This window comes from Rutilus rutilus (assembly GCF_951802725.1).
Source record: "Rutilus rutilus genome assembly, chromosome: 9".
NCBI lineage: Eukaryota > Metazoa > Chordata > Actinopteri > Cypriniformes > Leuciscidae > Rutilus > Rutilus rutilus.
Genome location: NC_140223.1, coordinates 30,472,982 through 30,489,159, shown reverse-complemented (window position 1 = coordinate 30,489,159; position 16,178 = coordinate 30,472,982). Strand labels below are relative to the sequence as shown.

Here is a 16,178-nt window from a genome sequence, read left to right as displayed (position 1 = left end):
GGGCAACGCAAAAACAGATTTATATTACCGTCTGTAAAGATTGTGGAGTGAAATAAAGTTAAATAATGTGTTGTTGGAGCTGTGGTGCAGTGGGTAGAGGACGTGCTTGTGACATATAAGAGCTGTTTAAATGTCATTTTACTGTCTATTCTCTACTAAATAAGTTATGGATGCACTGATGTTAAGACTGATAAGCCAATATTTGTTTTCATATTATGAGAGATGAATGATTTAAGGGATAGTTCAGTTTGAAATTAAATTTTGGTATGTTTTAGCTTACCTCAAGGGCATCAAAGATGTAGGTGTCTTTGTTTCCGCAGTAGTTTCAATTTTGATATTTTTAGGTCAAACTGTTCTTGTCTGTCAGTCATATAATGCAGGTCTATGGTCACCACCTTAAAGAGCATGCACAGAAGTCCAAATTAAACAATTCCCCATCGTAAGTACACACTGATAGCCTAAGACACGAAACGAGCGGTTTGTGTGAGAAAACGAACAGTATTTATATCGTTTTACCTCTTGTACACAACCACATCCAAGTGATCTGACTTATGGTGTGTTCACACCAAACGCGAAGTGTATATTCGCATCACGTTACTCGCTCTAGATTACTCGCGGGATGTTTTTCGCGTCACTCGCAAATAAAAACATCCCGCGAAAAGGAGTGTGTCATCATCATCAACAACACAATTTCTTTCTGCCATAATTTTTCCGTCATGTCTGAAATAAATGATATTGCTGCTCAGTTGTGGAAGTCCCAAATACGGAGGAAAGCCAAACGCCGACGTGTCTGGGTTGACAGCACCATCCAGAGGCGCACTCAACTCGGTGAATTTCACCGTCTTCACGCGAATTTTCCGCGGCAAAAGTCCGCTCAGTGCCGCTGGCAACGCTGTAACGTCTCCGCTTTGGGGTGTGTCTGTTGCGAGTGTGTTTAATCTAAGTTTTTTTCAACACAGGAACAGTATAATCATCAGCGATGCACGCGATTACATTTAGAAATAGACAAGCTTTGTTTCCAAATGCACCAAGCAAAGATCCTTTCAATTTGATAAACTTTTATAAACCCAGCCAATATAATCACAATGAACACATCCAAAATAAAATCTTTAACATATATATAACAACTGCAAAGCGTCTAATTTGTAAACAAAACGATTTACGTAAATTCAGCAATAACACCGGCACAATTTGCATATGTTTAAACTCTCAAGACAGACGTCACATCCCGAACCTCACAGCAATTGGCTGCCGACCGCGTTTTTCGCTTGATATTTGCATAAAGTCAAGAACTGGCCAACCTTTTTGACGCTCTCGGTCGCTCTCAACGCTTTCTCCGGTCCGCTGGCAATCCCAAAATGCACTGCGCGAGCGTGAAGCTCAACTTCCATAGGAATGAATTGAAAACGCTCGCTCCGCTCCGCTCGCACCGTGCCAGTGACACGCACCGTAACGCCGCCTTCACACTGGCAGTTGAAATCAGCTCCGTAATACGCCCCCAGCAGACGTCGTACACAACGGTGAAAAGCGTCGGAAGCGAGTATATTTAAATATTGAATTATTTAATTGTATTAACTGCCCTAATAACGTTAAAACATCATGAAAATAAAAAAAATGACATGACAACTAATCGTTATAAAATCATTATTTATTTTATTAAAAGTTAAGAATCCAGGTTTGTTTATCAGTACCATAGCAACGCTAACTTCCGTTGGGATTTTCGGATAGAAACAGTCCGTAGCCTTTCGCAAGAGTTCAATTTTTTGAACGCATCCGGATGGCCAACGGACACATTTTTTTTCGCACCGCACTCGTTCGCACCTGGTTCGGACCCATTCGCATGCGGTCTGCGAATCTCCATAGGAAATGAATGACTTCCGGTCGTTTCGCTGCCGTATCGGAGCTGATTTCAAGTCAGCGCAAGCGCCGGAAGTGATCTCTCGTGCGTGTACGTCACTCATTGTTTACACAGAACAGATAGGTAAGACCATAAGACGGCTAATAGAAATGGTAATAATTTGCGCTTATCCGGGATGTTTAAACCGACGTAAAAGAAAACAATTACGTATGCACTAAGCCAGAACGCACGCACACGTCACACACCAGGAAGCGCGCGCGCCCTCCGACCACTTGGATGTGGTTGTGTACAAGAAGTAAAAACGAATACTGTTCGTTTTCTCACACCGCTCGTTTCGTGTCTTAGGCCATCATTGTGTACTTACGATGGGGAATTGTTTAATTTGGACTTCTCTGTGCATGCTCTTTGAGGTGGTGACCATAGACCTGCATTATATGACTGACAGACAAGAACGGTTTGACCTAAAAATATCAAAATTGAAACTACTGCGGAAACAAAGACACCTACATCTTGGATGCCCTTGAGGTAAGCTCAAATTTTATTTCAAAGTGAACTATCCCTTTAATGGCTGATGTTAAAATTCTGTACTAGTTTGCGTAAACAAATTAAATTTAAAACACCAAAAAGTTGTTTTAAATTATACAAATATATAATGTACAGTATGAAAAATGAATATAAATTCATTCAATGATAAATGATAAAGATTACATTTAGCAGTTGTATCAAATTATTTATTTGTATCAATACATATGAATTATATTAGTGTATTGGTATCATATCAGTTATTGTTAATATGCATAATATTAATAATAACTGGAATAGTACCGATATACTGTGAATCCCTAAAATAAAGGTAAGGTATTCATAAATAAATTTAAATAAATATACACAACCGTTCAAAAGTTTGGGGTCAATAATTATTTTGTTTTCATTCATGTTTTAAAAAAAGAAGTCTCTTATGAAGCCATGTTTATTTGATCGAAAATACAGTTAAAACAGTAAGTGAAATATTATAATAATTTAAAATCACTGTTTTCTGTTAAAATGTAATTTATTCTTGTGATGACAAAGCTGAATCGAGCTTTAAACATCTGCATTTGAAACAAATGAAACATTTACAATTTTGAAAAATGGCTAACTTGGAGCTGAATCTCTATAATGTTGTAAATGCTCAAGTTCATACACGTTTGACATCCATCATCAATGAAACAGCAAAAAAGAGCAGTGTTTATTTGGAATAGATTTTTTTGAATAGTAGTTTTTGAGACATTTAAAGGGCTTATTAGATGAGAAATCAAATTTGCCTTGATCTTTTGACACATAAGAGGTGTTTGTCCCATTAGAACTAGAACATTCCATGGCATGACCCCAACGCATTCTTGCTGAATAAAAGTATACTTTTCTCTCTAAAAAGAATCAAACAGACCTCCAACTTTTGATCTCTAGTGTGTCGTCTGCTAGGTAAGCGACAAGTCTGATTGCTTAAATAATAGCACACCTTCTCCGAACATCTTTAGTTCGAACGACAAGTGTAGATGCTTGCCTTGGCAAAAAACACTAAAAACATGTCCATAGTTTGAACCCTAGTTAAAACTCTCTCTCAGCTACTCTCTCCGACCTTGGTTTTGTAAGCAAAGGCCTTGTCACCATGTTAGGTTGCACTCAAGATTCATAGCGCATTGCCCTTCTTCCATCTTTCTCTGCATGGTCCTGCGAGAGCGTGAGAAATGGGTGCTCGAGAATGAGAATGAGATTGTGTGTGTGTTCGCATAGCATGTGCAAGAAACATCATGATTAGTGTGTGCACTCCTGCTGGCCGACAGGAGGTAATATACACTAAGAGGAAGATGCGGTCCAAGGCGAAGCTGCAGGTTAATCCTTTTATTGTAATGAAGTGGCAGAAATATTAATGCACTGTAAACACAGGACGTTTAAACCCTGTCCGTCATCTTTACGAGGGCGGAGCTGCGTGGAGGAAGCCGAACGGCGCTATCCATAACAAACATGACATTGACTCTGCAAAACAGCTGAGCAGTCACTTAAGGAGATTGTCCTCACGTCTGCGGCAAAGCCTCGCTCTTTCCCTTTCCGTTTCTTTTTCACTTGACTGCGCTCTCACAATGGAGACCGACGGTCTGTTTGTTGTATGTAATGAAGCACGCTATCCGAATTCGTCTATTCAACAGTTCAGGAGGCTTTTTGAGGGGCAATTTTTGCCACAAGACTAGTTGCGGCACATGATTCAGCAGCTCTAGCGCAGAAGCTTCTCCCCCCACCTTCAAACTCATCTTCATGCCCCGCGAGCCACGAGCTTCACTGGCCTCACATGCTGATAACGGATTACAATAATCGAAAGGCTGAATGTCTGAGCATGAAATTGTGTTTGTTCGAACAGTTTGATATTTATTCAGAGGGCTTGCTGAAGAGTGTGCATGGAAATTTAATGCTGGCGTCTTGTTTAAGAGTTTCACTGCATCGTAGCCCTTTTGGTTTTTCAGATATACTAATCGATGTTGCAGATCTTACTTAAATACATTAGCCTATACTATCATTGAGAAAGGATAGGAAACATTAAATAGTAAATGACCCATGTTGCTTATTTCAGGGTTGGGCTAAATTAAGAATTGACACCCTGTCACTTTATTTATGACTTTAAATCGAATTGGCCACACCAAACAGGAATTACCTGAATTTAAATTCAAAGAATTGCAGTACAGTCTATGTAGTAACTTTGTCCCAAATGGCACCCTAAGCACTCGAGGTCTTCCTACGAGTCCGCACTCCGTGATGTAACTGTGCTTTGACTGACGGGAAGAAGCAACAAAAGTTTGCATATTAACCGCAAAGGGCCGTTTGTGAAACCTGAAATGACAAATGGGACACCCTACGGTCTCATGGACTTAACAGATGCGGCAGCCATTGTCCACAAGACCGAGAGTGCATATGAAGTGTCTACTTAGGGCCCTATCACACACCCAGCGCAATGCAGCACCAGGCGCAATTAACGCAAGTGTCTTTTGCTAGTTTCAGCCCGACGCAGTTATCATTTTCACGTCCTGCACTACGTTGTTTAAATAGCAAATGCATTTACGCCCTTGGGCTTGCTGGTCTGAAAATGAGGTGTGTTCGGGCGCATTGTTGGCGCATTGCTATTTTGAGGCAACTGAAATTTGAGAGGCGCAGTATTTTTTTGTTAATAAAGAGCACGATAGTAATGTGCACCTATAGGCGGGTCCACAACGCGCGTGCACTCTGCTTATTACACACACAGGGACGCGCAGCAGCACACAAACATGCCAAATATTAAAAATAAAAGGATTACAATGTCAGTGTCAAGATCATTATTGTGTACTTAAGATATAGTGGAAATCCGGCTTGTCCGGTAGATTGTCTGCTTGCGTGCTTTAACCTCGCGCACAAGCAGATGCGTTTCCTCTCTGGAGAAGTGTTCAGTCTTTCCGCTTGTAAATTCTGTCATGTAAATAGCAATCCGCCATGGCGCGAGCGCAGCTGGCTTTTAAAGGGAATAGGAGATGTGACTCTGATTGGTTTATTGCATGTTGCGCAAAAAACACACCCATTACTCATTAAGAGAATAGGGACAACCCTTTTATGCTGCCTTCACGTGCTATGGAAAAGATGATATTTTCCACTTGTGAACTGGTATTTACCAGTGTGTTGTGTTCAAGTGCTTTTGTTGTCTCGTAATGTAGTACCCGCAAGGTCTGTGTCAGTCGAGTATCTTTTTTATCTTTACAAAAAAAAAAAAAAAAAAAAAAAAACGTAAGTGTGGTGCTTTCTGATGATTAAAACATAATTAATAATAAAAAAAAATAAAACATGACATAAAATGATTAAATATGAACCAAGGAAATTGCGGCGAAGTTGAAAATTGAGTGTTAACGCATTATATTACAATCGTTAATGACACAACATTGTATAGGCTACAAAAACTATCCGCTAACAGTATTCACGACTCTTGCGTTGCTCTCCGCCATTTTGAAAAGGTCAAAGGTTATCTCATCTCGGCAACTCGTGCATCAAAATATTCTACGAGTTGCCCAGTTGAAAATACCACATGAGGGGGTGTTCATGTGCATTTTCCATGTCGGCTTTTGGTATTTACCATAATTACCATAGCACGTGAAGGCACCATTAGACCATGCACGCTGACCATTTTTCCCGTCGTTAAGGCGAGACACTACAGGTGAATAGGGTAAAATTTTTAACTAGCAGATATCACCATGAAACTTTCCCAGTTGATTACCTACATTAAGATGAGAAAAAAATGTATTACAAGTTTTCTGTAATTTAATGTTTAAATATGCAAATTAGGCTATATCTAATTAAATATGCACTAATTTGCATATATTTTAAAAAACGAAATCTGAGTATTGGATAAAGCCAGGTTAAAAATTATTTTTTCATTGTGTTCATATATTAGATGGGAAAAAAATTACAGAGGGATTTATGGATATCTACTTTTGTTATCCTGTAAATCAGAATAGCCTAAAAAAATATATTTTCGCCATGTTTTTTTGAATAAAATGTTATATAAATCAGGCTAGGAATAATATATTTACAAATCCCTCTGTAAATGTCTTCATAATATAACTAGGTACAAGACTGGAAAGTTTGGTGTATATAGGTGCTACTGAAGTGGAGATTTCGGACTTGGAGTATGAGAGAAAGGTCATTTTGAGAAAACGGGCTTTAAAGATTTATCATCAGCCAATGAGATTGCGCATTCAGCCCTTTTACTTTCACGATTGGTTGCTGATAAAAAGGAAATGACCATATTTGGATCCGACAAGAGAGAGAGCTTCCTAACGGTGCATGTGATGAAAGGGTGCCGGCAGTGATCGCAGAGCAGCATGTTGATTAAGAACGCCAACTTTTGTTGAATTTATGAGAAATCTACAGACGCAAACAGACAAAGTGTAATCAAATAAAGACCTAAATGTGTATTTCGGACTTTTTTCACCACAAGTCTGAAAGAAGACATGTTATTTGCCTGCCGTGTCTCGCCTTAAACTAGCAAAAGTGGATTCGGACCATGCACTTAGATCGTTCAAATAGGGCCCTTAATGTTTTTCTGACCCCACAGCAACATCAACCAATGCTGTGAATTTGGGGTGGGACTCTCTGTTTGGCTGACGATTAGCGGAGGGAGTGTTTGGGAAACCAATCATTTTTGCCTTTAAAATACATACAATCCTTTATCCTGAATATCAAATTCAGTCATATTAAAAGCCTTCTCAATTAAAGTGCCCAGCCTTGGTTGTGTTCGAGCGTTTGTATTTACCTCTAGGCCGTGGCTCCAGTGTGTGATTAAATGGTGCACAATCCACACAGAATGCTTTCAAATTAATGAACCGGGAGGAGGAACGGCCAGCGGAAATGCAGGTTTTGCTGAAATGCCTGGAAATCATGAACAATAGGCGAATATGTGTTTACTCACTGTCCTGGCTGTAGTCCCGGGGGACGGCATCTGCGTCGTCCAGATAGTGCACAGTGTAGCTCTAGAGCATGAACAAGGAATGAATACATAAGCGTGTGACTATAGAATGTTCTGCTTCTTATGGCTTGCACAGCCATTGCATATTCCTGTCGACGCATTGCATTATTCCCTCAAAAAAGGTCTTGGTCAGGCTAATTGAACCACCAGCCACCTTCCCAGTATGCCTGGAGGTCCATGGGGAAAAGCCAGCGATGGGCAAAGATAACGATAATGATAATGATATTATGCATCTCTTTTCCCTCACCCAAATCATTCTGCCTTCCCATTTGTACCATAAAGGAAATAGAGGATGATTTTGGTTTTTCTTTAGCCTAACAATCGCAGACCATTGTGTTAGGAGTCTGCGACGCAATATCAGCCTCCTTCCCATCTCTTCCTTATCTTTCTTTGTTCTCCCTCTCTCTGTCTCTTCTTTCCTTCCCCTCCCCAGCTCTCGGAGCATCTGGCTCCCCGGGCTGAAGTTACGGGGAGCTCCAAAGGCAGAAATTGGAAGATGAAAGGCGAGAGATTAAGCTGAAAGGAACAGTGGGTGTTGTCAGAGGTAATTTGAAGTGCATTTGATTTCTCCGAGCCCTCTGAACACTTTCCCTGCAATAATTTACCTGCTATATTCCTCCACCTTTAACACGACAGACACCCCTCGTGAGATGTGAGGAGACCTATTCATGTGGAAATGGTGTCATGTCATGTTCGAAATGAAAGCAGTGTGTAAAGGAAATGACAGTTTAGTTAGTGTCTGCCAAACCTCAAAACAGTACATGAAGGGTCGGGATGGGTGTTTGACTTTGTTCACGTCGCCCACCACAACAAAGAAACTCCACAAGCAGAAGAGGAAAAGAAAGCACTTGTTGTGGAAACTGAAAAGTCTTCATCTTTTTCTTGTTGTACCTTTCTCTCAATTTGAGCTCTGAGTTTTGCAGTGAGTCGGTGTGGTTTGGTGGTTGTGGACTAGTTGTTGCGGATTCCAATGACTATTGCAATGCCGATAAATTGTATAACAGGGTATAACAGGCTCAATAAACTCATAATTACTGGTTATAAGGTAGTTATTTGGTTGTATTGGTTATTGGTTAAGATTAAAGGTTGTATCAGTGATTTCAGGCCCCAAAAAAAGAGATCACATTCATCTAATCTTTCCTAATGATCCGCTAACTGCCCGCCCCATAAGCATGCCGTCAAAAAAACACGTCTCTGTAGGCAGCCTAGGCTCTGAGATCTGCACACAAAAACAATTGGTTTCACCAACCACTCAAAACCAAAACAAATAGTGTTCCAACCAATCACAGACAGGGGGTGGGTGTTGTGAGGTTTTGAGCCAGCTTCTTCTTCAGCTCCGACTTCGCGTGCAGCCGTGCACGAGAATGAGAATTGGACCCTAAACTAAACATTTTTAAAGTCGGAAATTTTCCATGGAAATGAACGTGAATATATGGGAATTAATGGGAAAAAAATTGAAATTAGCAATATTGAGAGTCAGAGTACGGCAGGTATTTGGAAATCTAAGCAATTCTTGCTGCTCGCCATTCTTAAGTTAAGGATTTGGACATAGACTGGTGCTCTCTTATATGTCAATGACATTAATTAGGCGGTGTTTACAAGGTGGAGATCTGAAACCATTCAGCTGCACATCATTTCAAGATCATTTGCGATTTATACATTTTACATCTGGAAGAGAGGCAAAAAAAACGTGCGTATGTTTGTTCTCTGAATCAGTTTCTATGCAACAGTTTATAAACAAGGCCTCTGCTCACTGTGGAGTCAGAGTGTTATTTTTGTTTTTTGGAATATTTCCAAAATTACCCAGTATTCCAGAAAGCAGGTTATGTGACATAACCAGGTAAGTTTACTCAGGGTAAATCAATACCTCAAATGTACCTCAACTTTCAGTTCTAAAACCTGAGGTAACTTTGAGGTTATGTAAGTAGTCATAGCAGCTTACTTTCTCAACATCATGTTCCAGGGTTAGTTTCAGAAGTATTCAGCACATGATGAGGCTCCAGTGAGCATAACAGGTTTCACACAATAGTATATTATATAGTTACTGTATATATTATAATGTTATTTCACTCTAATTTACTTATTTCATTCTGTTCTCACATATTGTAGACGTGCATTCATAAGGTTTTTGAATGAAAATGGGATATTTTCTATATAATGTATTTATATAATAAAAATTTTTTTTATTAACATAAAAAAAGAAACGTACAGCCATATTATCTTTGAAATCACAGGCTGTTTTTTTTTTCCCCGGTCAATCCATCTCTCTTTGTTCTTATATATTTAGCATCAAACAAACAATATAATTTTTGGTCACCGTAATTAAAAACTGATTAAAGAAAAATTCAGCAAAAAAAATATTGCAAATCCACCCAGTAGGTGGCATTGGCAATATGCACTAAGAATGTAAATCACCATTAAACAAAAGAAGAAGTAAGAAGTATGGTGTGCTTCTTAGAATCCGCTAACTCTAAGTTTCATACTCCGGGTTGACTGAACTTACTCCAGACCGCGTTTTACCTCGAGTAAGCCAGGTTTGGGTTAACCAATCAAGTGTTCAGCGTATATGTGATGGTATATTAACCTTGCTTTTTGGAATACCCCACTGAATGAAAACTTTTGAAAACAGGTTTTAAAGTGCACGTTTTTGAAAACAATACCGTTATCGTCACTGTGTAAATTACAGAAACTTGAATTTGTGAAAACAGTGACGTCATTCACATGCGTATTACGTGTTCAGTCTATAGGCGTGTAGAGTTTCGTTACATCGCCAGCTACTGGCTTGGCAGCAGAATACAGCGTTTTAAGTCGTTTTCACAAACCTGTGTGAACGGGGATCATTTTGACCATGTTGTCGCCTGTAAGCGAAAAACACAAAGTAAAAAAAAATCAGTTTTTAGTACATCGTATAAACACCTAGCCTGACGTCGTCATACTCAGATTCTAGTCAGAATGTGAGTCTGATACTTCTCCATAGAGATTTGATTATGGGGTGTGTCTCAACCGAACCAGGAAAAAAAAAAACTCTGCACTCAATTGGATAGACCTACAACCAATCAAAACAACGGAGTAAATGACGCATGTTCTTCATTCATATTTTCAACCAACAAAATGTCGCGGCTCTCTGTTCCTCTTTTAAAATGAATGCGCTGTCGATATCTTCTATAACAGACGCAATGGCGGAATCTACACATGATGTTTCATAAACAAAGTTCGGGAGGAGCACGTACAAATAATCAATCCAATATCAACTTGTCATCAAACAATACCATGTCTAACGTTACCCTATCTATCAGCATGAGGAAGCATATTCACTCTGTCAACTTACCTAACACTCCTTGACAGTTTTCCAGCATCCCTCCACCACCCTGAATCCTCACTCTTGTCTTGTTCTCTCACAACCAGGAATACGGGGGAGTATGGCTACCGAGCCCACAGCCCTCTCCTCGGACAGCACGTCATATACGCATTTATTCTATCGACTTATTTGTGTGAAATCTTATAAACGCATTTATTCTATCTGACTTATTTGTAAATGTGAACTCGTGAAATCTCAATTCTCCAGCAGCAGTCGTCTTTGTTGTAAACTAATTCAAATCAAGCGCTCTTTGGTGACGTGGATGATTACGTTACCGTTGCTCATCTGTCCATCATCGTATAAAGCCCGCCCTGACAATTTGATTGGTCCGAACAATTTTTGTTCGGGCATAATAGCTCCTCAACGGAGCGAGTCCAGACCGAACTTCCCGACCAAAAAATGTTGTGGGCGGGGTTCGGGCTGGCACCCAGGCTAATAAACACCCTCATTCAGACTGGAATCTGAGACTGCATGGTTCGGATTTTCACCTCTATGTTTCACATTTTGCATACATGTACATTCAATTCTTGCTCATGTTTACAAAGATAAACTGAAGAAAAGAGTAGAAAACAAATGTTCGCTGGTCTGTTGGGCGCTGATTGGCCCAATCCATGCATGCAATTTGGAAAGAGGAGGTGCTACACATAAATCTTCCATTATCTTCAGTGGTTGTATTCATTAATCAACGGAATTGAATAATTACTCTCAGCTGTCTTCTCTGCCTCAATTCATTGACGTAGAGTGTCAGGTGAGGAGGCCATCTTGGTCCTCGGCCCTGCCGACAGTGGCATCTCACCGCTGGTAATTGGGTGTTTATCTGATCGCTTGTGAAAGGCGCTTTTGGCTGCCTATCTGACACAATTATCTGGAAGAATTCAATCCGACCCTCCTGTGTCCACCACAAAATACTTGGAGGAAGCGGACCTGAGTGTTTTATGAATGAGGGAATGAGGAAATAAGCCAAGAGCGGAAAATAAATGCAACTCGCACTCAATCGTCCGGTTTGTAGCGAAAGCGTCTGTCATCATGGCATGCAAATTATGCAATTGTTAGGCACAATAATTCAATCAGGCTGCCAGAACACTACGGGAAATAAAGGATGATAAGGTACGAGTGTGACAATGAGACGGACGGTTGCTCCAATCAGATAGCAGAGCTCTCCGCTACGGTTTCAGCTCTGTGGCCAGGAAACGGTCCAAATGGAGAATGGGAGAATGTTTACTGAGCGCCCTAAGATAAGAGTAGAATAAAGCCTTTCAGTCAACAAGCTTACAGTGTCTACCACAAACAAGCCATTATGGTTAGTAGAGAGGTGGATAAAGTTTGTCTGTCTGTGTGTGTATATACAATACATTGTAATTTATGAATACATTTATATAAAAATTTAATTTATTAATATATAATTGTATTATTCATTGCCATTCTGTACAGGTATATTACAAAAACCTTGAGTGTTTTGTTTAAAAAAATGGAAAGTTTAAAAAAAAAAGTAATTTTTTTTATTTATTTGTGTGCAAAGAGGTTAAAGTAGTTAGTGGGTTAAGCAAAGTGGGTTAAGCAAGACAAATCCGGATATATAATTCCGGATCAGATTTACTGTGTTTTGTCTTAGCATGTTTGATTTTGGGTTTCAGACGGGGGTGGATTGGCCACAATCTCAGTGCACTTGCATTTTGGTCGATCAGAGTTACAAATAGATTCATTTTGTTCCAACAGGTGATATTCCTGCTGGGTATGAGATCTCAAATCAGCCTTGAGCATTGATCCAAAAAAGGCTGAGAGAATGTGACTTTAATCCACAAAATGCACCTCTCTAAATCTGATTCATTGACTATTATTCATTTATGGTTTATTTTGAAGCTTGGTATAATTATGATCATTGTTTCACTGAATTCTCGATTATCTCGTCCAAAAAAATGTGAAGTTCCCTCCATTTAATTGCTTTCTTTTTCTCTTTGTCTGTCCAGATTAATCTCGGAGACGACCAGGGATGCCATCTCTGTAAGAATCATGCAGGTCACATGGTCAGGCACCACAGTCCTCATCATTTTCACCTTGCTGCAGTTTGTCCAGTCGGAGCTGTCGGAGGGTCCTCTGGTTCCAGGTAAGCGTGCATGAGCCTTGTGTTTTGTGCTTTTATCCCACGTGCCGATGTGGATTCCCAGGTTATTTCCAAGCTATGAGGAATAGACACATAAGCCTACTAATTGCACCTGAACTTTCAAAAAGCCAGTTATTTTTATAGGAGCACTTGCACAAAAAACAAAACTATATATAAATATATATATATATATATTGCAGTGCAGTGCAGGCTTATGTGCTTTCCCCACATGGCTCTGGTGTGTTTTCCCCGTTTCGTCTATCTTTCCAGTCATATGATGAGCTGTCTGTTTGTGTTATGGACACCATTCAAGGGATTGTCAGATCAACTGGTTCTCTATTTCAGGCGAATGATGAATAATGTTAAACGAAAGGAGGATTTCAGGATAAACGACAGACATCAGTCAGGAGCGACTGCTATCTTCTGCCTATGAGCCTTTTATCGTGAGTTTGAGATTTGAAGTGGATGCATTAAATAGAGTGAGACTACATGAGACTACTGAGCATTTAAAGAGACAGTTCACCCCAAAATCATTTAGTTAGGCTCATGTTGGACTAAACCCACATGACTTGGAAGATGATTTTTTTTTGTCCTGCATATCCAGTAGTGAAATGAAATGGGGACTGGGTCTGTCAGTCTCCAAAATGATGAAAATGCATCACAACATCTGTAAAATGTAGTCCAGATGAATTGTGTCTTATGTAGTTAAATTTTTATCAATGGAATCAAATGAACCACATCTGGTGTGCTTTTTAAAAAAAAATCTAAAAAGTCATATGGGTTTGGAATTACATGACTTTGAATAAATGAAGACAAATATTTCTTGTGTGGGTGAATTCCAGTATTCCTCTAAAGCTTCACTTCATTTAAAACCCTTTTTTCATCTCGTACAGTTTCCTGAGCGGACACCTGAGCGAGCGTGTCATCAGTTTCTTCATCACTAGCAGCATATTGTACGTTCCCTGCAAAGCACACTTTATTCCCACAATCCATCATGACCGACTTCTACAAGGAGCTCTCGCTTTGGCCCTCAGTATCTCCCTTTCTAGCCTTTCTCCCTAATTCACATCAGCCAGGATGATACCTCCCCAAATCACCCTGTTATTGAACCATTTTCCTCTTAATTGCCTCGCACTCCTGTCCGTTATGATTCCTTCTCCTCACTTGTTTACCTTCCCTCCTTTCATTCCTCCTCCTTTCCTCATATTCCTTTGCCTGCTGCTTCAGAAACAATTTACTTGTCAGCTCTGTCTGTTGGTGCGCGTCTCTCTCTGGGTTTAATGTTCTTTTCTGGAGTGTAATTTCAGTCGCGAGCAGACGTGCGGTGATGCCTTTTGCTCGCTGCGAGTCTGTATTGATAGCTGGAGCCCGATATAGCAGCGTTAATCAGGGCTTGAGCCAGTCGGATCCTTCCCGAAGTCCAATTCACTCCACCTGATGCATGGCACAGGCCCCGCAGCTGAGCTGTAAACAGATGCTGCAGACAAACAATGAACAGTGGGCCGCTGAGCGTGATGGGTTGCAGTCTCTAACCACCTGACAATCTCAGAGTTTCTTTGATGGAACTGGTTTCGAGTTGTGTTATTGACTAGGTATAGATGCTCATTAATGCATCAATGTATGATATCAATTCCTATGAGGTTACTGAGCTTATAGTCAATTTGGAATCAAAATGGACCCTGTTTACTTTTTTAATTCACATTTCGGGTCTATTTTTGAATGATTTATTGGTGCACAGTACTTTAAAGGAAAAACAAATGTTTGCATTTGTAATCTTTAATGAAAATATAAGGATTTTCTCTTCCTCTGACACAACTCTTCTTTTTTCTGTTGAGTTCGCTTAGGCCGTGTGTGTAATTTGGTGATGTTAACCAATAGGCTAATAGCTATTCGTGATTTGTTTTAGCAAATTCTTATTCAGTCTGGCTTTTCTCACTTTTCGTAAGTCCCGATGGATATAATGATGTCCTGATATACACTAGCGTTGGCAAGATTTTATTAATGTTTTTGAAAGTCTCTTGTGCTCTGCAAGGCTATATTTATTTGATAAATATACAGCAAAAACAGTAATATTGTGAAATATTATTACAATTTAAAAGAACTGTTTTCTATTTTAACATATTTGAAAATGTTATTTATTTCTGTGATCAAAGCTGAATTTTCAGCATCATTACTCCAGTCTTCAGTGTCACATGATCCTTCAGAAATCATTCTAATATGATGATTTGATGCTCAAGAAACCTTTTTCGATTAATATCAATGTTAAAAACATTTTTGTGGAAACTTTCTTTGATTCAGAAGTTCAAAAAGTATTCAATAGAAATCTTTTGTAACATTATAAATGTCTTTAGTGTCACTTTTGATCAATTGAATGCGTCCTTGCTCAAAAAAGTATTCTTTTTTCCCCCAAAATAACTTACTGACACCAAACTTCTGTTCTGTAGTTTTTTTACTCATTGCTGAAGTAAATGGATTGCAAATTTAAATTCTTGCTGACTTTAAGTAGAAACGGGAGTATAATATTACAATTGAATATACATTTTCACCCTACCACTCTACCAACACTACCATATTTTTTAAAGCAAATGAATCATTTTACTCTTATTCATTACTCCAGATCTTTTTGTTACTTTTACTAAACCACAGAAAAAATCACTGTTGCAAATGCAAGTTGAATACATAGATCTTGATATTGATTAATCGTGAACGATTTAGAATCAGTCTGAATGGTTCACTTACAGATGCAGTCTGAATGACTTGATTGTGAACAAGAACAAGTTATTGTTCTGAATCGCTACTTGGATTATATTGGATGAACTTGCATAGGTGTTTGCCATTCGCTCATATTTGCTCATAACTTGATTCACTCCAACAGACATTCTACTGACTATAAGTTACTTTGCAAGTGCATGTCAACTTATTCTACTAACCCGAACCCTAACAGTCTACTAATACTCTACTAATACTCTAAAGAGAGTTAGTTGACATATCAGCATTATAGTCAGCAGAATGTCAAAGTAAAGTGTAGCCCTATATTTATTACACAGTGTTGAACTTGATTCTGATTGGTCATTCACTGCATTTTGCGGTCAAATATGTGTATATAATGATGCTACATATAATTTCCAACATACAGTAGCTGTGCCGTACACAGATGTAATAATGTAATTTCTCTTATCACTCTGTGGACTCTTTCTTCTCAGCTAATTTTACATATGTAATTCCCATTTATTTATTTATTTGGTAAGTAAAAGTGAAATATGCAGGATAAAGTACAGTTTTGGTCATTATTTCAAAACAATCCCCTTTAGGGTGATGCAAGAACTTTTCGATTCGCATTCTG

At 39.2% G+C, this 16,178-nt stretch overlaps 1 protein-coding gene across 2 annotated transcripts in view; it reads left to right on the top strand.

Moving 5' to 3' along the window:
* The window catches only part of robo1 (roundabout, axon guidance receptor, homolog 1), a 323,165-nt gene that overhangs the window by 50,637 nt on the left and 256,350 nt on the right, over positions 1-16,178 (top strand). For both annotated transcript variants that reach the window (XM_084418215.1, XM_084418216.1), the window contains exon 2: positions 12,702-12,838. In XM_084418215.1, coding sequence (XP_084274341.1) covers positions 12,702-12,838 — 137 coding nt within the window. The remainder of the gene's footprint in view (positions 1-12,701; positions 12,839-16,178) is intronic.